The 26966-nt window shown below is 38.0% G+C and overlaps 1 protein-coding gene across 1 annotated transcript in view; it reads left to right on the forward strand.

Annotated features, from left to right (window-relative positions):
* CHN1 (chimerin 1) overlaps positions 1-26966 on the forward strand; it is a 203325-nt gene that overhangs the window by 28917 nt on the left and 147442 nt on the right. The window contains exon 2 of the mRNA XM_088022098.1: positions 25072-25110. Within this exon, the coding sequence (XP_087878224.1) occupies positions 25072-25110 (39 nt within the window). The remainder of the gene's footprint in view (positions 1-25071; positions 25111-26966) is intronic.

Below are 26966 nucleotides of genomic sequence, written 5' to 3' on the forward strand. Positions count from 1 at the left end.
GGGATGAATTTTTTTTTTAAGATTTTTATTTTTATTTATTTATTTATTTTTAAAGATTTTATTTTTATTTACTTGACAGAGAGACACAGCGAGAGAGGGAACACAGGCAGGGGGAGTGGGAGAGGGAGAAGCAGGCTCTCCACCGAGCAGAGAGCCCGAGGCGGGGCTCGATCCCAGGACTCCGGGATCATGACCCGAGCCGAAGGCAGACGCCCAACGACTGAGCCACCCAGGTGCCCCAGGGATGAATTTTTTTATTGCTTTGTGAGATGTGTTCAGGCAGTCGTTAGGAGGGATGCTGAATAGCTTGGGCATTGTTTTTGTGCTTCAGTTAGTGGGAGTTTCAATAGGTGTGTCATCTGAGAAGCTAAACTGCTTTGTTGTATGGGAAACTGAAAGTCACTTATTCATGAGTTAACATCTTTTGTTCTCTCAAAAATAGTCGTTAAAGGAATACTTTGTGACGAAAGATAATGGCTCTGTGAAAGATACAGTGGCTTCTGGGGTGCTTGGTGGCCTTGCTGCTGACAACCGTCCACAGTGTTGCCTGTCTTCCTTTTAGCTCAATTTCTGGATATATGCCCATGAATTTTTCAGTTCATCTCAAAACTCTTGCTCTATCATCAAGCATTTTGCAAAATGACATGGCTACATAGATGTTATTATTAAAAGTAAATGAACAAAGACCAAATTATTAAAATTCTTTTCTAACGTGAAGTTAAAGAGCCAGACTAGCTTCCTCAATCAACTGCTTAAGTAGATAGTTGAGCACATTAAAGGATATAATTTGATGAGGGCGCCTTTCTCTAATTTGGTCTCCTCCTTTTGCCACATATGGATTCAACTATATACCCAAAACAAAATTTGGCCAAATTCTTCATTCAAGGTGATTCTTAAACTGACCTTTATGAAAGCTTTAAGTAGTTTTAAAATTGGCAAATTAGCTTGAGGTCGAGCTTCTTACTTTATTGTTCCTTGCTAAAATGTATTTACTGTTTAGTTGCAAAATATCTTTGCGGTTTTTCCTTCCAAATTTACATGATTGCAAACCACCGCATGAGTGATAATTGCATTGCAGGTATTTCTTATCCAGATCTTCCTTGACTTAAGATGAGATTATGTTCCCAGTAAACCCATCACAAGTTGAAAATATATTTAATACACCTAACCTACTTAACCTTAAATGTGTTCAGAACACTTAGACTCGCTTATAGCTGGGTAGAATCCTCTAACACAAAGCCTGTTCTATAATAAAGTATTGAGCATCTCATGTACTTTATTGAATACTGTACTGAAAGTGAGAGACAGAATGGCTGTGAGCATATCGATTCTTTGCCCTTCATGATCGCTGGCTGCCCGGAGCTGTGGCTGCCATTGCCCAGCATCACGGGACAGGGTCCTACCACACAGGGCTGGCCCAGGAAAAGATCCAAATTCAAAACTGAAGAGTATGGTTCTACTCAATGCATATTGAGTAGAACGATGCCCATTGTCATAAAGCTGGCAAATTGTAAGTTGAACCATCTTAAGTCAAGGAGTGTCTGTATATAAAAAATATAAAGGTTCGGGTTAATTTGTTCACAACAATTTGTCTATTTTAAAAATTATTTTTTAGTGCATCTTATGCCTTTTGGATGATGACTGCAGACTATGGCTGATTCATTAGATGCGGTTGAGGAAAAACATAGCATCCTAATCAGCATAATAAAACTAGGTGTATACCTCATCTGAATTTCTTTTTTTCTAATCATTTGTACTTCAAAATGTACTGTAAGCTTAATTATGCATCTTTTTTTTTTTAAAAATCATGCTCCCATTTGAAAACAGTCTTAAAATCATAATAAATACTGTAAAATTTCACCTGCAGAAACAGAATTTCAGGTATTTTTATGTTCTGGGAACTCGAAATGCCAGAGAAGTGGGACTAAATGCAGTGTTTATAAACCTGACCGTGTGCAGTTGCAGCAGGAAATTGAACTGATGTGTGGGAGTTCCTGAGGGTTTTCGTTTGTTTGTTTCAAGTAAATAAGCAAGCAAAACAAACATGGATTCCTAGGGTGAAAGCTTTTTTTTTCCCCCTAAATCTTGCTGTTGGGTCCTCCTGCTCTCTTGGTGGACTGAAGATAGCAGAGATGATGTTGCTCAGTGTTACTAGCCTTTTTCTGAGAGCACTAGCTTTTGTTGTTCACTTAGACTTGACAGCAAGAATAATACTCTAATAACATAAAAGTGCCAATGGTCCCAGTTACATTTTTGTACAGAAGCATTTCTATTCTTAGGGCTTTTGTAACCTCCCTTTTCCCCAGGGAAGAACAAGAATCCTCTGGGAATAGAAAAATTCCAAAATTATAAATCTTGGCGTAAAATTGCTTTAAAAAAAGGTGCTATGTCAATCCTGTGTACAGCCTAAATATTGCTTTGTACCCGGTGGGGTACAGGTGACCAGAGCCTGCCAGTTTCCTGGGCTGGCTGTAGAGAAAGAAGAATGGAGAGGACTGTGATTTTAGGTCGAGTGACATTAAGTTGGTCTTCTTTTAAAATAAATATTTATTTATTTATTTTTAAAGATTTTATTTATTTGAGAGAGAGAGAATGAGAGAGAGCATGAGAGGGAAGAAGGTCAGAGGGAGAAGCAGACTCCCTGCTGAGCAGGGAGCCCGAGGTGGGACTCGATCCCGGGACTCCAGGATCATGACCTGAGCCGAAGGCAGTCGCTCAACCAACTGAGCCACCCAGGCGCCCTAAAATAAATATTTAGCATATTATCCAGAACACCTCCCATTGCTCATGAGTGTTTCATCAAATGAGGTAATTACTCTGTGTATCAAGAACAAGTTATTGGGGCACCTGGGTGCCTCAGTCTGTTAAGCGTCTGCCTTCGGCTCATGATCTCAGGGTGCTGGCATCGGGTCCTGCGTTGGTCTCTGCTGTGTGGGGAGTCCACTTCTCCCTCTGCCTCTCCCTTCACTCATTCTCTCTCTCTCTCTATCAAATGAATAAAGTCTTAAAAAAAAAAAAAAGAACACGTTATTTTGGTTGATAATGATAATACCTCTCACAATTTTGTTTCTCTTCCTCTTTCATTGTAGACCCACTGAATCCTATGTAAAATATACCGAGTGTTCGTAAAATTTAGTAAATGGCAAAGTGGGCTTGAAATTGGCTCTCTTGGTTTCCATTAGCAACTCTATGGTAACATTTCTCACACTGCATTGTGATTATTTAATGTCTTTTTTCAGGCCTTAACTATGGAATTCTCAAGTAACGGACTGTGTTCTATTCACATTCATTTCTAATTTAGCCCTAGGTCTCATCCGTAGTGTACTTGGTACATGTTTGATGGGTGGATGAATGAGATTTTATCTGATTGCAAGTAATGGAGATTTTCTTCTTTTGAGTCATTGAAAGTTTGGCTATCATTTTGATTTCCTGGATATTTTGAAACCATTTTGTTATATTTTATGAATTTATTATTATTCTAGTCAGTATGGAGAGTAAGGGATAGTATACTGAGAACAATTTAAAATTATTGTGTATCATTAACTACATTTCACACTAGCTAGAATTTATCAGATGTATTTGAAATCTAGAATCTTTATTGCATTTTAACAAATGCCAGTGTAAGAAAAAGAACCAGAAGTAATGATAAACTAGAACTGATTAGAGATGTATTTGAAGCCTGGAAATAATATTTACAAAATGGCTGTATCTCCTAATGTGATGCAGTGGGGAGTATAAATCATCATCTCTGCAGTAGTAGGCTTGCAGAAATGCTTACCCTGAATCCAGGCTGCCTTCGTGGGTATGTTGCACCTGTGCAGTCGCACGTGGCTCCGCACTCACAAGAACCTTGCTTTTAGTTTAATGCTCTGCTGTTGCCATCATGAAATTCTTAATAATTTTTGAACAAGGCACTTGGAAATTAGGTAATAGGGCCTGCTGTGACTCATGGGGAAATAATCACAGAAATACAGACTGTGGACATTCTCCAAGACAAGGGGTACAAGTTTTTTACAAATGTCATTGTCATGAAATATTCTTTAAAAAGATAGCAAGAAATGCTCTTGCCTAAAGAGCGCTAAGAAGACATGGCAACCAAATGTGATGGGTGAACCCTGATTGGATCTTGTATCAAAAAAACAAAAAACAAAAAAGACATTTTTCATGTACTTGGGTATATTTGATATGTTTAAATCTTGATATACCACCAGGGTCCTTTTTATTCAGTATTAATTTTTGAGTTTCTTTTTTCAGAAGATCTAACTATTTGCTAGGGGTTTTCTAAAGAACAAAGGAAATTTTACCTTAGAAGAAAAATAGAACAGTATCTTGCAATTACCATGTGGGGTTTCTCTATAAGTCTCAGATACATTAAGGGGTTTTTATGATCTTATTTGTCCTGCATCTGGAAACATTTTGCCACTTTATCATTCTAGGAATTATTTCATCATTACTTACCAGTTATTCTCAATTATGCTGGAAATACCCCCTAAAATAATAAGAAAACAGAAGAGCACTGTGGTTGTGGAATACATGCTCACTATTTTGTCCTTGTCCAGTTTTCTTATGTTGCTGCCCAAAGTATTGCATCATCTTTTAAGAAGATACAAAAGAAGCTTGGAGACACTATCTTTGTAGTTGTGTTTTGTTAAAATTTCATTGAACACACTTCACTGAACACAATTAGAAATTTAGAACTTTTTATTTCCTGCCCATAATGGCAAAGGAAAATATTTTGACAGAGGAAGACATTTCACAATAGATAAATCAGAAGGAAGATGAAGAGAATAACAGCACTCTAGACTGTAATGATAATGGTAAAATTTATCATACAGAAGAAATCTCAGAATATCAAGTATCAAGTGATGATATCCAAGGTCCACGATCAGTAAGCCAGCTTACCACCTGTTTTCATAAGTACATTTTTATTGGGAAAGCCTTGCCCATTTGCCTACATATTGTCTAGGGCTACTTTCCTACTCTACAGGCAGAGTTACATAGCTGAGACAGAGGTGGTTTGGCTTGCAAAGCTGAAAACATTTGGCTCCTTACTTGGCTCCTTATAGCCTTATGGAAGAAAACTGCCAGCGAATATGTTAGGTGATTTTTCTCAAACTCAGGAATTGATGATGAACAATATATGTGTCTAAGGAAAAAGGAAATAAGGTATTCATAACCAGTTAGTCATTCAACAGGAAGAATTTCATTGCATATTTTGTAGCAAGAATCCGGCCTGTCCCATTTTGCTAATAGGACAGTGGACATTATTTTTTCATCTTTCCTGAGGCTTGTTTACCAAAATATACCTGATACAATTCTTAAGTGGACAAATGCCCAAGACAGGTGTGTGTGCAGAAGTGACAGGAAGGAAATAGATGATGTAGAAATGACAGACTTATTTGGATTGGTCATTTTAATTAGTTTTTATAAATCTTTTTTTTTTAAAGATTTTATTTGAGAGAGAGAGAATGAGAGATAGCATGAGAGGGAAGAGGGTCAGAGGGAGAAGCAGACTCCCTGCCGAGCAGGGAGCCCGACGCGGGACTCGATCCTGGGACTCCAGGATCATGACCTGAGCCGAAGGCAGTCGCTTAACCAACTGAGCCACCCAGGAGCCCTAGTTTTTATAAATCTAACAAGTTTTGCAGTTATGGAGCAAAGTAGATGACTCTCCTCTCTTCGACAAAATTCTGAGCCATCTGAGTTTTCAAAAAGTGTTATGTTTTGAAGATGTACGTGCAAGAGGAAAAACCAGAAATAGTTATAAGCTAGAACATTAAGATGTTCTTAGAATATGAAATATTGCATTTTGACAATGCAAGTGCAGGAAAAAGAACCAGCGCAAAATAAGCCAAATTCTATTAAAGATGTACTTGAGACCCGGACTCTGTATTTATAACATGGATATGTAAGTTCATGAATGACTGTTGGTGAGCAGTTAGTTGCATTCAACAGTGATGTCTGTTTGAGGTGTGTTCAAAACAGAAAATACAGAATAAAATTTGGGTTTGTGGGTTTCAATTTTCATTAAATTTCTAATATGTTGTTTTTCACTATCCTTTTAATCTTGAATCAGTAAATTATTCATAAATGACTTACATATACAAAAATAAAAAAGTTTCATGGACCAGATAGTAAATAGTGATGATTATTTTTCCTGGCTTACAGAGGGTTAATTTCTTGTGTGTGATAACAGTATTGTGTGTGTGTGTGTGTGTGTGTAGGAGAATATTTTTATTTTCAGGATATACATGCTGAACTATTTATGAGTGAAGTTTTACTCTAAAATTATTTTGGGGATATATAGAGAGAAGAGGGAGGAAGTAACAAATGGGCAAATGGGTTAGCAATTAGTGAATTTAGATGAAAGATGCACCAAAGAAGGTACTATTCTTTCAGTTTTTTGTAGGTTTGGATATTTTCAAAATAAAAAAAAATTGAGAAAAAAATACACAGAAATTAAAATTGGGTTCTCAGATAGATGAAAAAAGAACCATTTCCCTTGCCTCCCCACCCTTTTCTTTTAGGGGAAAGACTTGTATTTATACTATAAACATATATATATATTTTTAATAGTTTAGCTTGCTTCTGATTGTATCAACATTTTAACTGCTGAGGAGTAGAGGAATAAAATGGTGAGGTTAATAATATGCTTTTGTTTGCCACTAGGAGTTTTCTTAGAATTTCTTGTGCTTTCAGAAAATATTACATTTACCAGTAAAATGCAGAAATTATCTTCCTTATCTATGATGCAAGTTTGTTAGAACAGTTAATGCCCAGTGGGCAGGTCAGCTTGTGTCAATATGTTACCTGTCACTTTTATCATTTTTTATGGCCTGTTTACATAGAAAATCAAGAGAATTTTCCTTAAAATTACAGGCACATGTTTTATACTGAGAACTCAAATTTTCTGAAATGGTTTGTTTCATATATATATACGTATGTATATATATAATATGCATGAAAGAATCTAGTCTCACGTATGTGTATGTATTAATGATATGAATGAAATTATATTACTTTACCTTTATTTTTGAGCATTTTGTGCTTGCTTCGGCAGCACATATACTGAAATATTTTCGAGCATTTCATTGTTGTTGGGAAAACATTTACTACCAGTGTTTTTGCATTGACTTTCAAAGGTACACCAAACATTTTAAAATTATGAGAAAACAATTTGATCTAAGTGTCATTTGTGAACTGTAAAAATTCGTTTATTTTTGTTATGATATATTACAAGAATTTTAAGTCTTATTAAAGATAAATAATTCTCCCTTACAGACTGAAAAAGGCACATGAAAAGGTTTTTCCGTGGCTGTCATTTCTCTGTGCTTGATGTTGGCTTGAATCAGATAAGTCTTTTTTCATTTTCCAGTGACAGTGACCTTTTGTTTTCCAATCCATAGTATTCAGCATCCTTGAGGGCATTCTAACAATGTTAGTGCAGTAAAGCATGCAGACCGTATTTCAAACAAAATGCTTGTTCACAGCTGCAGGACATAAATCATTCAGTCTGCTTTTTGAGTAACAAATACTATTGCTTATTAGAAAGCTGCCTCAGGTCTGGGGTTAAACAAAGGAAGACTATTTAGATATTTTAAAATAAACTGATTATCTGGCTTTTCATTTTGGTATAACTATCGGGCTGTAACATTTCATGTGTGAAGTGTGTTGGGCATTGGCACGGTATTCTTTCTGAGTCCTGAGGGAGAAGTGAGGAGAAAAACCAAATGATTTTTTTTTTTTTACATAAGGACGGTTAAAGTATGGTACCTTGAGAGATTTCCAGGTATTCTGTGGACGCGGTCACAGCCCTCACCTATCAGAGCTGGTAGGAATTCACTGAGTTCTAGCTGTGTTTATGTAAAGCCCTCGACTGCTTTAACTCAGACGTTTGTCCGTACAGCTTTAACCAGGCCCTGGTGTTCCCCTGTGCCCCATGCTTGATTTTATATACTTGCCTATTATCATCCTTATGAACAGGTATATCGGCATATATGTCATATATCGTGATATATGTAATTGTCATGTGCATGGGGGTTGACATCTTATCAGATAAATGTTGGCTGGAATTGAATTAGACAACTTTGACTCCAAATCAGATAGTCACTTTTTGTTAAACTCTTTGCCACTCATGCTACGGAAGGTGCTCAGTAGCTTCGGAAATGCTCATGGCAGAGTGACAGAAAGGAGTATTGTTGTGTAGTGGCTTACGTTATGGCATCTCACATGTTCTGAAGACCGTCTGTGAAAGTCTTACTAGTGACATCCACATTTCTTTCCCTAGAAATGTCTTTAATATCAGTTACCTTGGGAATCAGGTTGAAAGTTTATTGCTAATAATAACAGCTAGTATTCATCTGCCCAGGGTGAGACCCACAATTAGTGAGCGCTAGTAGAAGAGGTGGGTTTCTAAGCGCCCAGAGCCCACACCTGTAACCAGTACTGCCAAAGCTAGTAGCACAGGTGAGGCTGGTCCTCACCGTCCCTTCTGAAACCTGACACCTGCCTGGCCGACCACGCATCAGTTCCTCTTCTTCCTGATTCCCCAAGGGTGAAGAGCCCAGCCATCCTGGTTCTTTTGAGTGTTTGAGATATTTTAGAGGAATATCCTGCAACTTTGTTTCAGTCATCAATTTTCCAGACACTGGTGGCTATATTGTCAACTTCTCCTGGTTTCTGCCCTTCCTAAGAAAATTAGTTTCTTTGGGACCGGGCTTTGAGCGGCCTAAGTTGGCCCATTGCTGTCATGCAGCAAGACCGCAGTGCTCTGTGGAATCTAAAATACTAATAACTGTGTTTCATATACATGTTTTCTGTTTTATGATCCAGCAAAATGTTGAATCACTACAGTTCTGTACACCATCTGTTGAAGCATAGGCTGTGGTAGAAGGAGGCATGATCATTGGACAGCATCCCACTCAACTCTGGAAAATACCAGTGAGCATAATCACTGTTTTCCAGTATTCTCTTTCTGACCTTAGACTTTTAGTCTGATGGTCCCACGTACAAGAATTTGTGATTGAGGAACTGAAGGGTTCTAGTGTTAGGATAATCCTAGATCACTAGTGAAGCTGTAGAAGCCCTCTTAATGTTCTTATAGTCACTGAAATAAAATGAAGATAGAAGACTAGAGAAAGAGAATATCAGTGATTATTATATCCTTATATCCTAGGAACATTTTAGGATCTCCCCAAATTTTGAGAATTTGCTCGCAAGTTCATTTTTTCCCATTGTTGTACATATTGTGCATACTAAGAGGTTCTGTGTTTCTATGTCAGGTCTTCCATATGCATAGCCGAGTCAAAATTTTTCAAACCTTCTCTCTGTTAGGGCTCTGTACCTTAATTCCTCACGGTCTCAACACTGAACACATTAACACATAGACGAACACTCTAACCTGACTTTGTGACCTTCCTCCCAATAGAGTGAGGAGAAGAGTTTCAAGATTTCCCTCTATTTTCTTTGACCTAACTCCCACTATTGATCTGAATGTTGCACTGCTAAACCATGCCTACTGCTCTACCACCACCCACTTCATCTTCTGTTTTCCAGCCCAATCCTAGGTCGCTCATCTTTTAATCATCCCGAGCAAAAGTGATTCATGGTTTAAATATTACAGGAAGTAGAAATTTCAAAATTGTAGAAAGTATATATGCATATTCTAGCAGGAATTTTTAGCTTAGGAAAATTCGAAGCTGGGGAAGGATTACTGTTCTTGACCTTATAGGACTCCTTCATAAAATACAGACATTAGATGCCCTTTTTGTCACTAATCCAATCAAGATAACAGAACTTTAGGATATCACCCTACTGTAGGCCTGAGAGGAGGTACTTCTTGGAGTTGACAGATTTAACTCTTCTTTTTTTCTTTTTTTTAAGATTTTATTTTTAAGTAATCTCTACACCCAACAAGGGGCTTGAACCTACAACCCTGAGATCAAGAGTCCCATGCTGTACCTACTGAGCTAGCCAGGTGCCCTGATTTAACTCTGATAGGTGGAAACCAAAGTTGATAGATGGAAACTCTTCTTTGGATGTGGCAACCAAAGAACATCTTTAACATTTCAGTGAAGATTATACTCAAGCTTGAGCTACAGGGAAGCCAACAGCGGGAAGAGGACTTGAATAGCGTCAGGAATGAAGCTGACCATAAGGGATTTATTATCCTTGGAAGCTGCTCTTAAAGCAAAGTAGACATCTCAGCATTTTTATTGTTGATTCCTCAGCTTGTGATAGCTGTCGTACCCTTGTAGGCTACACTTGAAATATTTCCTGAAACATTTGCATTCTGCCTCTGAGAAATTGTCCTGGCTTTTCTTCTGCCCACATGAATCTCCTGAGATTGTCTCCCTTCAATCCCCAATGCACTTCACTTTTTTTTGGCTCCTTCTTAGTGCCTTGATATTTTTAAGCACAGTGACCCGGGTTTGCGCTGTTGGTCTCCTTTCTAACATAGCATGCCTTTATTATAGTATCAGCAGTGGCTAGAAGCATACAGTGCGGAGTCATAAAATCCCAGCACAAGTGCTGGTTCCACCGCTTGCAACTTTAAGCAGATGCCCTCATCTCTCTCAGGTACTGGTTTTCTTACCTATAAAATGGTGATAGTAACAATATTTTATAAAGTTGTTGTTGAGGCATAAGCAAAACAAGTGTCAAAGCATTTTACAAGAGCCGAGCACATTGTAAGTGGTCAGCGCAACAAAATTTATGCTATCTAGTAGTTATTGTCTTAGGCCAGCGGTTCTCAAACTTTTTTAAGCTCAAGAACCATTTGCCCTACTAACCATTATTGAGGAACCTAAAAAAGCATTTGTTTATGTGGGTTATATGTGTTGCTTTTTACTGTATTTGAAAACAAAACTGAGAAACTAAAAAAAATTATCAATTGATTTAAAACTGATAATAAGCCTATTACGTGTTAGCATAAGTAACATATTTTATGAAAATAATTATTTTTAAAGTAGAAGAGTGGCATTCTTTTACATTTTTACAAACTCTTTGATGTCTAGCTTAAAAGACGAAAACTCGGGGCACTTGGGTGGCTCAGTTGTTGGGTGTCTGCCTTTGGGTCGGGTCATGTTACCAGGGTCCTGGGATTGAGCCCCGCATCGGGCTCCCTGCTCGGTGGGGAGCCTACTTCTCCCTCTCCCACTCCCCTGCTTGTGTTCCTGCTCTCACTGTGTCTCTCTCTGTCAAATAAATAAATAAAATCTTAAAAAATGAGGAAGAAAACCGAGGAAAGCTCCTATCTGGAATCATTTGCTGTAATGTATTGTTTTGATTGGAGTCTATGAAGAAAATCTGGCCTTATACAAGTATGTAGTTGGAAAAGAGGGAAGAATTTTAGTGATCTTTTAAGATAGTTGTGATTATTCTTTGATACTACACTAAAACTTGACAAGTGGTATTTCAAGGTCAGTTGCAATGTAGTCTCTGAAACCGTATCAGTGAACATTTCATGCTGTTACGTTAAAATCCATTGGTTTACCTTGTACTCTGACTGGATCTTTGACCCATGCACGATTTTATACTATAATGCCTTTGTCATTTCAAAAAATATTAGCTCATTGAGTTACGCAGATCTTACAGACGTGAGCACATTTCACTATACAGTGTATTAATAAATTACATTCTTTAATATCACTATCAATCTTATCAGGAAAGTCTTTGAATATTAACAAACTGTCAAGCTCATGATAGTGGATACAGTTTTCTCCAAATTCTAATGTTCACTTGAAAGCTTGAATTTATGGCTGGCAATAAATATTGTCAGTTATTGTCCTTGAAGTGACAAGGTAACTTTGTTCATTTTCAGGAAAATATCTACCAGATACCCAACTCTGAATAGACAGTTTGTCAGTCATTCTTTCCAGTGAAACTGTGTTTATGAAAATTGCAGCTAGTCCAGCTCACAACTTGAATAATCGCACATATTTTTTTCCCCAAGATAACATCATACTGTAGATATGTGTTATGCACACTTACCATTTTATCACATAGAATATTAAAAAGCACATACTGGGGCACCTGGGTGGCTCAGTCAGTTGATCGTCTGCCTTCGGCTCGGGTCATGATCCCAGGGTCCTGGGACTGAGCCCCGCAACGGGCTCCCTGCTCCTCGGGGAGTCTGTTTCTCCCTCTCCCTCTGCCCTCTGCTCATGCGTGCGCGCTCTCTATCTCAAATAAATAAAATCTTTAAAAAAAAAAGTCATACTCAAGGGTCAAGATTTAATAAAATTAATGGTTTTTAAAATGCTTCATCAAGGACATTTTTAAATGAAACTGAATTTGTTTTTAAGCCATGAGCGTGTGTGGCAATGAAGAATACAGTGACAACTGAAACAGTTTGGTGCCCCTGTATGGTTTTGTGCTGAAGCCCAGCAGTTTTACCCACCACACCTTTTGCACGGATGGTGAGAAAAATAAATAACTTCTTAATATAATTATGAAAATAGTTTTGATCTTGTGCATCCCCTGCAGGGGTCCACAGACCACACTGAGAATTGCTGTTCCAGGCAGTGTGAAAAACAGACAAGAATCTTTGCCCTCATGAGGCTTCCATCTCACGGGAAGAGACGAACAAAGACCAACAAAATTTAGTAAAATGTTCGTATTTTAGATGGTGATAGGTACTAAAGAAAAAAACGATGACAACTAATGAAAACAGAAGAATATGAATTGCCAGGGGATTTTAAACATTTTAGATAGGGTGACAGAGGAGACCTCATTTAGAAGATGATTTTTTTTTTTTTTTTAAAGATTTTATTTATTTATTCATGAAAGACAGAGAGAGAGAGAGAGGCAGAGGGAGAAGCAGGCTCCCAAGGAGCAGGGAGCCCGATGCGGGACTCGATCCCAGGACCCTGGGATCATGACCTGAGCCGAAGGCAGACGCTTAACCATCTGAGCCACCCAGGCGCCCTAGAAGATGATTTTTGAGTAAAGAACCGGAACAGGTGAAGGAGCAAGTCAGGAGAGATACCTGCGGGGAGAGCGTGCCAGTCTGAGGAAGCAGCTAGCTGGAGGTGTTTCTTGTGTGTTTGATAAATGGCAAGGACACCAGAGACTGGAGAGGAGTGGGGGAGGGGAGAGAAGTAGGAGGTGAACCCCTCAAGGTAAGGACAAGTCCTCTAGGATCTTGGGGGGTCATTGCTTCCGAATCAAGGGCATGCACAACAGCCAGGGGGCTTGTGACAATGCAGTTTCTGATTCATAGGGAATCGGGTCCTGCGGTTCTGCATTTCTAAGAAATTACCAGCTGATGTCAATGTTGTGGTTCTCTTTGTAGCAGTCTTGTAGGCAGTTGTAAAGAGTTCGGCTTTAGTCTGAGTGACCCAAGAAGCCATTGGAGAGAATCTAGCAGAACAGTGTCATGTTCCGACTTGTGCTTTCCCATGGTCAGCTATAAATATTACAGTAGTGGATTTGGAATGCCTTATCCAAAACCTCTGGTTATAGATGTGCGTTAGAATGTAGAATTTTGCAGATTTTAGAAAGGTAATACATTTTCTATATATGTAATCTATTTTATAACACCCCAGCATTGTCTGAAATTGCAATCTGTAATCATACATTGATAGTTCTGCAATGAAACAAATGAACAGTCACACTCAATGGAATAAGTAAGGACTGTAAATGTTCTTATAGCCATTCAGGTGAGGCTTTTTTTTTTTTTTTGGCCATCAAATGAGTTATAAGGAATTATGAAAATACTTTTAGGTTCAGGTCAGACCAGTGTGTGTTGCCAAATGAGTAATAAAAATACTTTTACTTTTCAAAGCATTTGGACTTTAGGATTGAGAAAAGGTGGGCCTTTGTTGCTATTATACTTTCAGGTAGTTGCTTTTCCTATCCCCACACTGCAGGAACTTTTAAGACAAATAAGTCCATTACATTTTCATTTTAGGCCTCGTTAGATGCAGCTGTCCACAAGAGAGAGCTTTCATACCCTGGGTCCTGCTCTCAAAAGAAGAAAAATAGGTACCTATCAATTTGGAACACAAGTTCTCATTTCCAAACAGTTTTTTTACATCCTGGCAGCCTTTACTGTCATGTGTGCAGTCAAAGCACATTTAATTAAAACGTGCTGAGCATTTTATTATACCTTGGGACAGTTAACATGTGCTTAGAATGATCCAGCTCTGCTCATTTTTGCTTAACACAATATTACTTCCATATCTCACTCTGCTTTCTTTCCCACAGCTTTAAGCTGCCTTATTCCATATTTGGCTCCACATCTTGTAATCTAAAGCAAACTTCTCTGTGTTCTTCACAATCCACTTTTTTTTTAAGTGACTGTTTTTTCCAGAGAAGTCCAGTTTAAAAGAAGTGCATTAGGAAATTATCAGTGATAAGATGAGACATGTTGTGATCCTTTCCCATCTCAGTTATCTGTGATGTTAAAGTATTAATAATGGAAGCATTCTCTCTCTTTTCCCCATAGATGTCATTTAAGGTTTAATATATCCATTATTCTGAGTACCTGTCCTCTTGATGAAGCTTGGAAACACTGATGTAAAGCGAGACTTTGAAAAGTTGCTGTTTTAGTGCTTGCTGGCAAAATGAGATGTTGACTCTCATCATTGGAGAATCCTAACTATTATAGGAATCTGTGTTAAAAAAAATAATGCACATTTTAATAAACACATTCTAGTGCAACTCCTAAGCCTGAGAATATGGCGATAGATTCCGTTTGCTACAAAACAATGTTGGTTTATGGGAAAGGTGTGGGTTAGGAATAATTGTCTCAAAGGATGAATAACAACAAAGGGAAAAATACTGTCTACAAGTTTTCCTGTGAGACAAGAGCAAGGAGGATATACAGTGGACTCTCAGACATTGCGGGGGCAGGGGTGCCCACCTCCCCACATGGGTGATAATCCGAGTGTAACTTTTGACTCCCCCAAAATTTAACTACAAAGCCTTACTAATAACATAGTCGACTGACAAATATTTTGCATGTTAAATGCATTATATATTGTATTCTTACAAGAAAGTCAGCTAGAGAAAATGAAATGTTATTGAGAAAATCATAAGGAAGAGAAAATACATTTACAGTACTCTACTGTGTGTATCCAAAGAAAATCCACAAATACGTGGACCTGCGCTGCTCACGGGTCAGCTGTATACTGTTTCTACTGAAGGAAGTGAGGGCATTTGAGACGAGAGTTATTGGTTCTTAGATGACTATCTAGGAAGCTCCCCACTAAAAGCAGAGTTTTAGTTGATGGTTTTCCAGAACTTATATTTATAAAAAGCAAAAATCCTGCCAAGAGTTTTCATGTGGTTACATTTTTAACATCTGTAACTTTAAGTGCTCTGGATGGTTAAAAGTCTAAGTTGTTGGATTTGGACGAGTGTTAATCAGGTATGTTCTTCTTGTGTGTGTGGTGAAATGTCTATACCACATGGTAGGATGAATTACAAGGACTTCATAAAGAATTAACTCACTGCAGTCTGATTTTAGAAATGTGAGCTATAGAAAAATCAAGTAGAAGGATATACTTTTTTTGCTATTGTTGAGTATTGTGTGTTCTGTTTTTTGGGGGGAGAGGGTTTTAGGAAATGTGTCATGTTATTAGAAGTGAATTTTTTTACTTACCTAATAAAATCCAAATGAAAGCCATCTGAGAATGTTTAGATGTTATTGGATGGCTTGGCAGGAGTTAAATCTCCTCTTGAAGTTCTCTGTCAGAAACCTTGTGGTTAAGTGGGCCTATCTGAGGACTTTCTGTTAATGTGCCAACATGCTAGGATAAACAGTATCAGAAATGATCAGATTTTTAAAGAGAACCTCAGAGAGATAGGACTTGCTGTCTAGAAGAAAAAATAGTAGGTTGGAAAATGACAACCCTTACCTTTGAATTGAGTTGAATGACCCAGTTCCTGTGTATAGCTTTTTGTTTCCTAGTGTATAGTTTCAGTCAGCAGAAAGACTTTGTGTAGTCTGTTTGCTAGGTCTGCCAAGTTGGTTAGAGGAAACATTGCTTAGGTCTTTAATAAAAAGCCAAATTTGAATTGTAAAAAGGAGAGGTTTCCACGTTTGGTTCACATTTCATTCAGGAGGCTTTGTTGGCCCAAGCTACGGGTCCATGGTGAAGAGATGAACACTGCATTGACAAAATGTTTGTGTTTGGAGATCTTTGGTGAAGCTGCATGTGAGCACTGTGGTTGTAGTCAGAAATTTTCTCCCATGTATTAGTGGTTCTGGGTCATTATTCTCTGAAGAATTGAAAACAATTATCTTTGGTTTTAAAAATAGTTTATTTCTGGGGCGCCTGAGTGGCTCAGTCCTTACGCGTCTGCCTTCGGCTCAGGTCATGGTCCCAGGGTCCTGGGATTGAGCCCTGCCCGGCGGGAAGCCTGCTTCTCCCTCTCCCATTCCCCCTCCTTGTGTTCCCTCTCTTGCTGTGTCTCTCTCTGTCAAATAAATAAATAAAAATCTTTAAAAAAAAATAGTTTATTTCTGTCAGAATTGTATCATGACACATCAGTTTTCAACTTGGAACAGTTTTGAATGACTTTCTTCTAAGGGTGAATTTAACTGACCTGATTTGACCATGACTTTGCAGAGTGAATTTTAATTATCTTAGTTGAAATGCTTACTTCCCACGTTTTGAAGCATTTTCTAGGAAAGAAGTTTAGTCAGGATATGAGATACCTAGAAACATAGTGAAGCACTTTTTTGTTTCCTCATTTGTTTAAAATTGTATATGTTATTATGAGCCTTTTAATTTTTACTCTGAATTTTTGTATTCCAAGAAATATATTTCTTTTATTTATTTTTATTCCCCCCCAGAATATATTTCTTTTAGAGTAAGAAGTTTCACTGTTTTCTTTTGTGACTCTCTCAAATATTAACAATAAGAATTATTTGTTATTTATTGTGAATTTTATGCCTTGTTCTTTTAAAAAGATCACTTTATAGTAAAATAGAGTTTTGTGATCACAAGCATCTCATTATTTTAGTATGCCAAAATTTGCTACAGAAACAGAATAGCAACATGTCATTAATGCCTTTCATTTTCTGATTAAAGCAGGACAGGGAATTTCTTGCCAGTTGGTTGAAAGGTGAGTCTTCATTTGAAGGGAAGAAGAGCTCTTTTTCTTGTCAATAAATGTCATTCTTTTTACAGAAATCAAAATTGTTAATTTTCAAACCAAAGGCAATCTGAAACAAATTGCTTTAAAACATTAATCACAGTTTTTGAGGGTTCATGCCTCATTAGTCTAAACCTCATTTAAAATGCAACATAGTCCTTTTTGAGAAAAATCCATCATATTGTTAAAAAGTTGCAAAAGCCTTTTTGGTTTGAGCCTAAAACAATAAACAGTTTAAATTTAACATTCTAGTCTGTTCTACAATGAACTCTTTATTTTTTTAAATAAGCCAAGCAGATTTAAACTTAACCACAAGAATGTTGTTCTAAACCAAAGAATTCATATAACTATATAATAATACACAACCTATGTGATAAAAAGAATGAAATAATTTTTTTTTGTTCTCTAAAGTCAATCATTGTCAACAACATCCATAGATATATTGGATGTAAATAGGATCCAACCGGAGAGAGCATAAAGATTTACTCAATCACACAATGTTTTAGGTTTAGTATAAAAACAGAATACTAGGGTATTTATAAATAAATTTAATCTTGTCAATAAATGCACACTTTGAGTACCTCCCAAATAGCCCTAATATTATAAGTTATAATATATCCTATCAAAGATATTATCCTAAGTATATTTTACTAAGATTTTGAAATCATTGCTTAAAGATACAGATGAGCATTTTGAAATTTTTAATATTAAAGGAAAAAATGAATATCCTGAAAATATTAATATTTAGAGAAAAAGGCAGCACAGAAGAAAATTATAGGCAAAAGCAATTTTAACACTAGAACTTGTTTAAATCTGAATCTTTGAGTTTTGAAAGTGAGAAAAAATTGGAATAATTTTTCATAGACATGATAAAATATGTAAAAGTAAGATCTCTTTGACTCACAATTCTAGCAATTAACCAAAAGTAAAAGAAAATTCCATTATGAAACTGTTCTCTTTTCCTTAATGAATGCCTGCCGTTCAGAAGATTCAGTTAGAACAGGGAGAAGAGGTAAATGAAGACCTGCATAGAGATTCTGAGGGGAATTCAAAGACTCTGTAGGAGGATGGGACCTTATGATGTCTAAAGTTGCCACAAAACTTGTATCTGATTTCCAGGCCTCTCAGACTGGGAATAAGATTTCTCAGGTAGTATATTCATTTCAAGAGCCCACTCAAAAAATTAGCCAGTGGGGTTTGTTAAATGGGACTTTTCTCTATCTGAATCAGTTTCCCCGTTTTCTGTCCTACAGATAGTTAACTTATACTTTTTGTTTTAATAGTTTTTTCCTTCCTTACAAATGTAATATATTCAGAGCGCCTGGGTGGCTCAGTCGGTTAAGCGTCTGCCTTCGTTCGGCTCAGGTCATGATCCCAGGGTCCTGGGATTGAGCCCCGCATCGGGCTCCTTGCTCAGCAGAGAGCCTGCTTCTCCCTCTCCCACTCCCCCTGCTTGTGTTCCCTCTCTCGCTGTGTCTCTTTCTGTCAAATAAATAAAATCTTTAAAAAAACACCAAAAACAAATGTAATATATTCATTGTATAATTTTTTTTAAGACCACATAGACGTATAAGGCACGTAAAGTCACCATCTAGAGAAGGCTTACTCCTCCTGGTTCTGGGGAAAAAAAAATTGCCCAAAGGCCTAGGGGATCCATTGTATGTATTAAGTTAACTTCTCTCCTGTGCTTCTAGAGAGACACCTGTCCAGGGGAGAACTGAGAAAAGAGTCACTCACAACATTTTCTGTGCTCTGTGGGTCGGATGAGGAACCTGGGTGAGAAAGGCTGATCTAGAGAGCACGACTGTTATTTAAATGAGTGTATGCTGTTCTGTATCTTTCATATTCTCTCTCATTGGCCCTCTGCCCCCATATATACACAGACATACATCTTTTCTTTCATTTCTTAAAAGTGCGATCAGGGGCGCCTGGGTGGCTCAGTCGTTAAGCGTCTGCCTTGGGCTCAGGTCATGATCCCAGGGTCCTGAGATGGAGCCCCGCATCGGGCTCCCTGCTCAGCGGGGAGCCTGCTTCTCCCTCTGCCACTCCCCCTGCTTGTGTTCCCTCTCTCGCTGTGTCTCTCTCTGGCAAATAAATAAAATCTTTAAAAAAAATAATAAAAGTGCGATCGGACTGTACATACTAATCAACTTGGCCTTCATTTTCCATACAGTTCACTGGTCTCTTTTTTTCCTTTGTTTTCCTGCATGTATTTGTTTAGAATTTGCTTTCAGTCATAGAGGAGAAGGTCTCCAACAGAACCTGTCTTTTTACTTTCCCACTTGCTTAGACACAGTGCAGTCTGTCTCAGACCTCACCCACCACCTGTGACTTCTGAGCTCATTACTCCACACCTCCTCTGAGTCTTTGCCCCATCTGTTTTACTGGCTCTTTCTTCTACCTTTGGCCTTCCTGCTGCTTGGCTCCTTTTCTCTAACTCATGAGAATTGGTCTGGGCCTGACTACAGTACTCCTCTCTCTGTAGACATCAGAGTATTTAGTGGGAAGTAAGTAGCAAGCAGAAGAAAACACATTTCATTACTTCTAGATGCTTCCTGGACAACTCAGCCTAGGACCCCTCCAGTGCCTGAGTCTCAAGCTTTCCTCCACATGTCTTTTATTTCAACCAGTCTGCATTATTTGCAGTTCCTCAAACACTTCCTGAACTTTCTTGTTTCTGTGCCTTTATTCACTGTGTTCCTCTGTTCAGAATGCTGTTCTCCCTCTTACTTCCAGTCTTACTCCCTTAGCCCCTTGACTTTAAAAATCATCTGTCTTTCAAAGCCGTCATCAGAGGATACCACCTCTGTTTTTCCTTTTTTGGAACTCTGGATAAAAGTGATTCCTTCTTGGGGCGCCTAGGTGGCTCAGTTAAATGTCTGCCTTCGGCTCAGGTCATGTTCCCAGGGTCCTGGGATCGAGCCCCGCATCAGGCTCCCTGCTTCGCAGGAAGCCTGCTTCTCCCTCTCCCACTCCCCCTGCTTGTGTTCCCTCTCTCGCTGTCTCTCTCTTTCTCTGTCAAATAAATAAATAAAATCTTTTAAAAAAGTAAAAAATAAAAAAATAACAAGTTATTCTCAAAGTGTGGTTGGGGAAACCGCTGGGGTCCCCAAGTTTTTTCTGAGTTTCTAAAAGTCAAAACAGACGAATAAGAAGACAACATTATGTGCCTTTTTCACTCTTGTTCTCTCACAAGTGTCTAGTTGAATCTTCCAGAACGTACATGGCAAGTGATATCACAATAGATTAAATACAGAGGCAGGTATGAGAATCTGTCTTCAATTAGAGCAAACATTAAAGAGACTTGCAAAATGTAAAACTAATTTTCTGTTTTGAAAAATAAAGTTATCTTTTATAAAAGTGTTAAAATATAATTTTATATTTAACAAATTAACAAAAATTTAACAAAAATTTAAAACAAATGAAAACAAATTATGTCACTTTTAATTTCTAATATGGTTAATATCAGTAGATATTAAAAGCTCCTTAGAATGCAGATTTTTGAAACCAAAAGTTTGAGAACCACTGGTTTAAAAGATGTAAAATATTTAAAAGAACAGGCTTTTAACAGAGTACAAGATGAAGTCCTTTTGATGTAGTCAAGGTATCTTCATACTGGAATATGTAATAATTGATCATATTGGTTTCCAGTTGTTGGGTGTTTAGGTTGAATACAGTTTTTTGTCTTTTTTGTTTTTTTAAGATTTATTCATTTATTTTGAGAGAGAGAGAGAGAGTGAGCATGAGCAGGAGGGACAAAGGGAGAGGAAGAGAGAATCTCAAGCAGACTCTGTGCCAAGCAGCCCAATGCAGAGCTGGATCTCATGACCCTGAGATCACGACCTGAGCCGAAACCAAGAGTTGGATGCTTAACAGACTGTGCCCCCCCAGATGCCCCCCAGGTTTTTAGTCTTAAAAGTAATATTACAGGGACACCTGGGTGGTGCAGTCCATTAAGTGGCAACTCTTGATTTTGGCTCAGGTCATGATGTCAGGGTCATGAGATCGAACCCCATCTCAGGCTCTGCCCTCAGCGTGGAGTCTGCTTGGGATTCTCTCTCTGCCTCTCCCTCTGCTTGCACTCTCTCTCAAAGAATAAATAAAATCTTAAAAGTAATATTGCAGTGATATTCTTCTATATTGCTATTTTCCAAACATACTTAATTGTTTTACAATAAATTCCTAGAAAGAGAACAGAACTGCTGGGTCAAAAGGTATCCAGAAGGAATTGGCCTGACTTGTTATATAAATTCAGGGGCCAGATTTGCTCCCCTGTTTGTTGTTGTTAATCAGTGCCCAGTTAGCAGGAAGTTAAGTGTCTTCCTCTTTAGGCAGCCTCCTCCTCTTGCACGTTTGAGCTCCAGGAGTCTTACTCAGCCCCACAGTGGCCCCACCCTCTTCCAAATGCCGGAAAGAGAGCTGCACGGTAATAGTACGCCGTCTGTCTTCCTTATCTTTATCACACTCTGTCAGTGTTAAAGACCAGCCCCATATTGTTTGTTCACAGTTGCTTGTCTAACTGCTGCTAGGATGCTGTTTCTGGTCAGACTTGGCCCAGGTCACGGTAGTGACCCCACTTGGGAGGTCCAGATTGCAACTAGTTCATTTTCTTATACTCAACGATTCAATGCCAGGGAGGTTGAGGACACTTCTCTCATCAGCCCCATACTGGGTCAGAATCTGTCTTCCCTAATAAACCCATAAGACCTTTGGGTGGCCCTACATCACCAGTTTCAGTTAACCCATTTTCAAGGTCATTTTATTTCAGGAGTGTCCTTGTCTTTTCTTGCCAGCGTACTTGGTTTGGGCTATGAGTCTTCTGTAACAGAACTCTTTGAGTCTGAGCAATCAAAGATTAGGGTATTGTTTCTTCCCTTCCAGAAGAACTTAGGGTCCTGGCAAATCAGTCTCCCCAACTCTAGCAACTAATTCTGCTCACCAAGAGGCTGGGGCATGTTTTTCTAAACCATCTAACCATGCTCCCTCCATGGGCTCCTTTCCCCTGAGTTCTGAGGACAGTGGTGCGCTTACCCATTGCCTAACTTGGTCAACAAAAAGACCAAGGTGACCTAAGGTCACTACCCTTAAACATAAGAAAGACTGTCATAATTTTTAAGTTTTCCTTTAAAGAGAATCTTATTTGAACTCTGCCGCAACAGATGCCCATTAAACACTTTTAAAGGCTTAGGATTTGTATAGCTAATTGCACTCCAGAGAAGTTGTGCCAGTCTACACTCCCATCAGCAAAAAATAGATTGCTAGGAAAAGACATTTATTTATTTATTTTAAAGATTTTATTTATTTATTTGACAGAGAGATAGAGCACAAGTAGGCAGAGCAGCAGGCAGAGGGAGAGGGAGAAGCAGGCTCTCCACTGAGGAGGGAGCCTGACGTGGGGCTCTATCCCAGGACCCTGGGATCATGACCTGAGCTAAAGGCAGACGCTTAATGACTGAGCCACCCAGGCACCCTGGAAAAGACTTTTAAAACCCAAATTTCACTCTTAAAAGTCCCTAATCATTAGAATTGTTTTAATATTAAGGGAAACTTAAACTTTTCTCCCACTATTTCTTGGTTACTTGCTAAATGTTTATTTTATTTGGTCACAAAATTATGATCTGTAGCATCTTGAATAATGCTTTCTATAATACAGTAGGTATACAGGGAAGAACAAATTATAAGAAGAGAATGCACAGCTGAAATCATTGACAATGGCCTGAGGCTAATATGGTAACATCACTGTGTTTTTAAATTCACTTTTGGTGAGGGCAGGCCATTTACTAAAGGCCTCCTAATTGCAGGGTGCTTTACGTATGACACCTAGTTTGATCCTCACAAGAAACCTGTGTTGTTACTATTCCCATTTTAGATGAAGTTACTCTATAGATAAAGAATAAGATTCAGAGAGGTAGTAAATTTCCTGAAGTCACACACCTTTAAGTAAAAGTTGATGCTCCCTAAGAAAGCCCTATCTAGGACTAGATACACAATTCCCCAGAGGCAGGATTTTGAGAATTAGCCTCTTTCTCACCTTCTCCAACGTCAAAGCAATCTACATAAGGCTCTCACTGCTTCCATCCAGGCTCTACACAGGGTTTGTGAGGAATTAGGGCCAATTACCAAGTTAGAGGGCGCAGTCCCAAAGGCTTCCCTTAATTCTGACACCACCTGCAAGTTGGAGGGGGGTTCCCTCACACTCCCCTCAGGCTCGATAATTCACTGGGAGGACTCATAGAACCCTCTAATCGCTGTTAATACAATCATGATTTATTACAGGGAAAGGTGCAAATTGAAATTTGCCAAGGGAAGAAGCCCATAAGTTAGGGTCCACGAGAAGTATAAAATGTGGAGCTTCCCTTGTCCTCTCTGTTTAAAACGGGCCCCCCACATAGTACTGAAGTGATGTCTGGGTTTGCTAAGCTCAAGAAGGCTGTGATGTATCTTATGGAGAAAGATATATGTGTTAGATGAGCTTCCCTGAGACATGAGTTATAAGTGCTGTTGACTGTGAGTTCGGTGTTAATGAATCACACTGTTTATTATAACTAAGATGTCTTTAAACAGAAACACAAATAAAACAAGGTTATGTATTGATCGGCTGATGAGAATGTTGTGACCAGAGGCATCCAGGAACCTAATCTTGTGTTTTTCCTTAGGAGCAATGGTTCAGTGTTCACTTAGTGTTCAAGGTGCCTCTGTAGAATATAACTACGACAAATAATGAGAGTCAACTGTATTTGTTGCATTACTTCATTACTCATTTATTCATGTAATCTTTTATTCATTAAAAAACATATTTGAGCCCTCCTACTGAGGGCCAAGCAATTTCTACATGACTTAGAATTTCCTTTTTTTATTCTTATGCCTATTATTAGTAGTCTTGCGGCTCCAAATATTTGTGTGGTTTATAAGTGAACTGTTAGTGTTTTAAAGGTTGAGGGGAATGATGAGTCTATTATCATTTTTACTTAATCTACATATGCTAAATTCAGCCTTCTCAATAAACTTTCCAGAAATTTTCTTGCCTCCTTGGAGACAAGGATTTTTTTGGACCAGATTCCTTAATGGGTTTATGTGGGGTACCAGCAGAACGAGGTGATGCAGCTGGCCACATATTCCCACACCAAGTTGCTGTGTCTGCCAATTTAGCTACGTGGTCTTGTAGGCAGCGCTTTTGAGCAGCAGAATTATTACTGAGCTGCACTTTACTGATGAGATGCCAGACCACACCGGTGCCTCTCCTTTTTCTATTCTCCCCATCTCCCTCATGTGTTTGTATTTCCAGCTCTTTCCACCTCCTCTTTACACTGTCTCCTATGTCCTCTTTCAAGCAGTGAGGGCAAATGGACTGAAGAGCAGAAGTTCACCTCATGTCCTTTATGGCTCCCTGGATGCACTGTCTTCCAATGGAATGTTTCTCATTTCTTGGTTTTGATTGTCCATGACGTATGAAGAAGTACCTTGCTTCTCTTCTCTCCTGATGTTAATAAAACCATTTACACTGGAATCCCCCAAATGTGATGGGGGAGGTACATTTCTGAGGATTAAAAGTGTTATCTGGTCAATATTACTGAAAAAGAAAAATTCCAATGATTTCAGGGGTCTTTCAGTGAAATAGTTATAGAGTTATGCCCAAAGATATAAAGACTTATTGACTGTTAGTGACTGTGAGAAATGAGTGCCTGTTGTAAAAATTAACCTTGGTATTTTTATGTGATAACCAGTTGAATAAATATAGTAACTTTCTTTGAACATCTTTGTGAAACTGTACTCCACAAAGTAAGGACCAAGAGCAAAAAACCTCCGAATGCCCTTTAGAGTCTAACACAATGCCTAGGACACATAGACCTCAACAAATATATATTAAGATATGATTAAATATATATTAATTTAACTTAATTATATTAAATATGTGTGATTAAAATATAAATATCAATAATGTTAATTTGGTATTTATTCTTCCAGATACAGATGAATATAGACCTCCTGTTTGGAAATCTTACTGTAAGTATACAAATAATTTTAAATTGTGTGGGTTATAGTGCTTTATAAGTGATAGAGAAATAATAAGATCATTAGATAGGAAGATTCATTTCATTTTATACACATTATTGAAAAGTTAATTTACAGCAGGATTTGGGAATAGCATAGATTTGGGAAAACAGGCGTGTTTCCGTAAGGTCTATGGTTTGCATGTCTGGAATGCATCTCATCCCTCTGAGTTTACGTGGAATTCCATATTGAACTTGAGAACACTTGTTGACATTGGCTGATAAAAACTAATGGGAGGAGAAGCTAACTAAGAATTCAGGCAATGCAATTATTCTCACATCCTAATTCTTTGTATGCAAAAGGATTATGTAAGTGGTAAGTCAGGAGGCTATCTTGATAGAATGTGTGGGTGAAAAGAGTGGGTTTTTGTGTGTGTTTGGTTTTTTAGGAATTGCTTTCCCGAATACAAAAGAGAGACATTTGAATTCTATATTTCTCTTTATTTTTTTTAAAAAAATTTTATTGTTATGTTAATCACCATACATTACATCATTAGTTTTTGATGTAGTGTTTCATGATTGTTTGTGCATAACACCCAGTGCTCCATGCAGAACGTGCCCTCTTTAATACCCATCACCAGGCTAACCCATTTTCTGTATTGCTCTTTAAACTTTGCGTTAGAATAAAAATCTTTTCCAAAGAGTCTAGGTTCTTAGCCCTTTATTTCCCCTTCCTTGCTTCCTAGAGAATATTATTTTTTCAAGTAAAAGATATTTCAGATTTTTAAAAAGTGGAAATAGGATTAGTATAATGAGAGTAGCTTTGAGAGGCAATCCATGAATGCACTACTGCAGACACCCGTACTGGAAGTTTTTGTTTATCTCTGGACTTGGATAAGCAACCTAAGAAACCTGTACTTTAAATATACATTTTTAACATCTTTGTAAATGTTGAGTTATCCTAAATTTGGTATTTGTAAGTTGCTGCAATTTGCTGACTGAAGGAGCAGCAATTCAGATTCTTGGCTTTATGTTCCCAGAACAACAGATAGTTTTATTTTAATAGGTTGCTACTTTGGGCTAATTATAGTAAGCAAAATATGAACAGTCTCTAAAAATATTGCCATAGAGGCTTTTTCCCCCATCCCTGCTGGTGCCTTTTTATTTCTGGGGAGTATAGTTCAAAGAATGTATAAAAATGACTAATGTTCTTTACTTCTTAAAGATTTTATCTCATAATCTCATTGGCTAGAAGCCTATTTAAAATTCTTGTCTGCATTTTTTGGTTTTCAGTTTACCTTTGTTCCCTTTGCTCTGACTTGTACCTTGCACATTTTTGTGTAAGAGCATCACATTGTTATTAAACCGTGGTGGTAATTTTTTTCCCCTTGAAGAATATTGAGCACTAAATGTATAGGTGATTTGTATTTTCTGCATCTCTACATGTCTTACAGTAGCTATCATGTTCTTAAAAATGACATTTTTTTTGGGTGACAATTCTACTGAATTTTATAGTTTCTTTTAGTAACCTCAATGCCTGAGCTCCACCCCACATAATTCTAAAAACTTAAAAATATGAACCAATAGGAAAATAGAACTAGCAAGATGTCTAAGTTGAGGACTCTTTTTACATAAATATAGTTTTATTGTCATTTTTTAAAAGATTTTATTTATTTAGAGAGCATGAGCGGGGGGGGGGGAGGGGCAGAGGGAGAGGGAATCCTCCAGCAGACTCCCCGCTGAGCGCAGAGCCCTATGCGGGGCTGGATCTCACAGCCATGAGATGGTGACTTGAGTAGAAATCAAGAGTCGGACACTTAACTGATTGAGCCACCCAGGCGCCCCTAGTTTTGTGGCTTTTTGATACGA

The sequence above is a fragment of the Eumetopias jubatus genome, unplaced genomic scaffold (assembly GCF_037043125.1).
Source record: "Eumetopias jubatus isolate StellerSeaLion01/CBP00866 unplaced genomic scaffold, mEumJub1_p1.0 scaffold_3, whole genome shotgun sequence".
NCBI classification, from domain to species: Eukaryota; Metazoa; Chordata; class Mammalia; order Carnivora; family Otariidae; genus Eumetopias; species Eumetopias jubatus.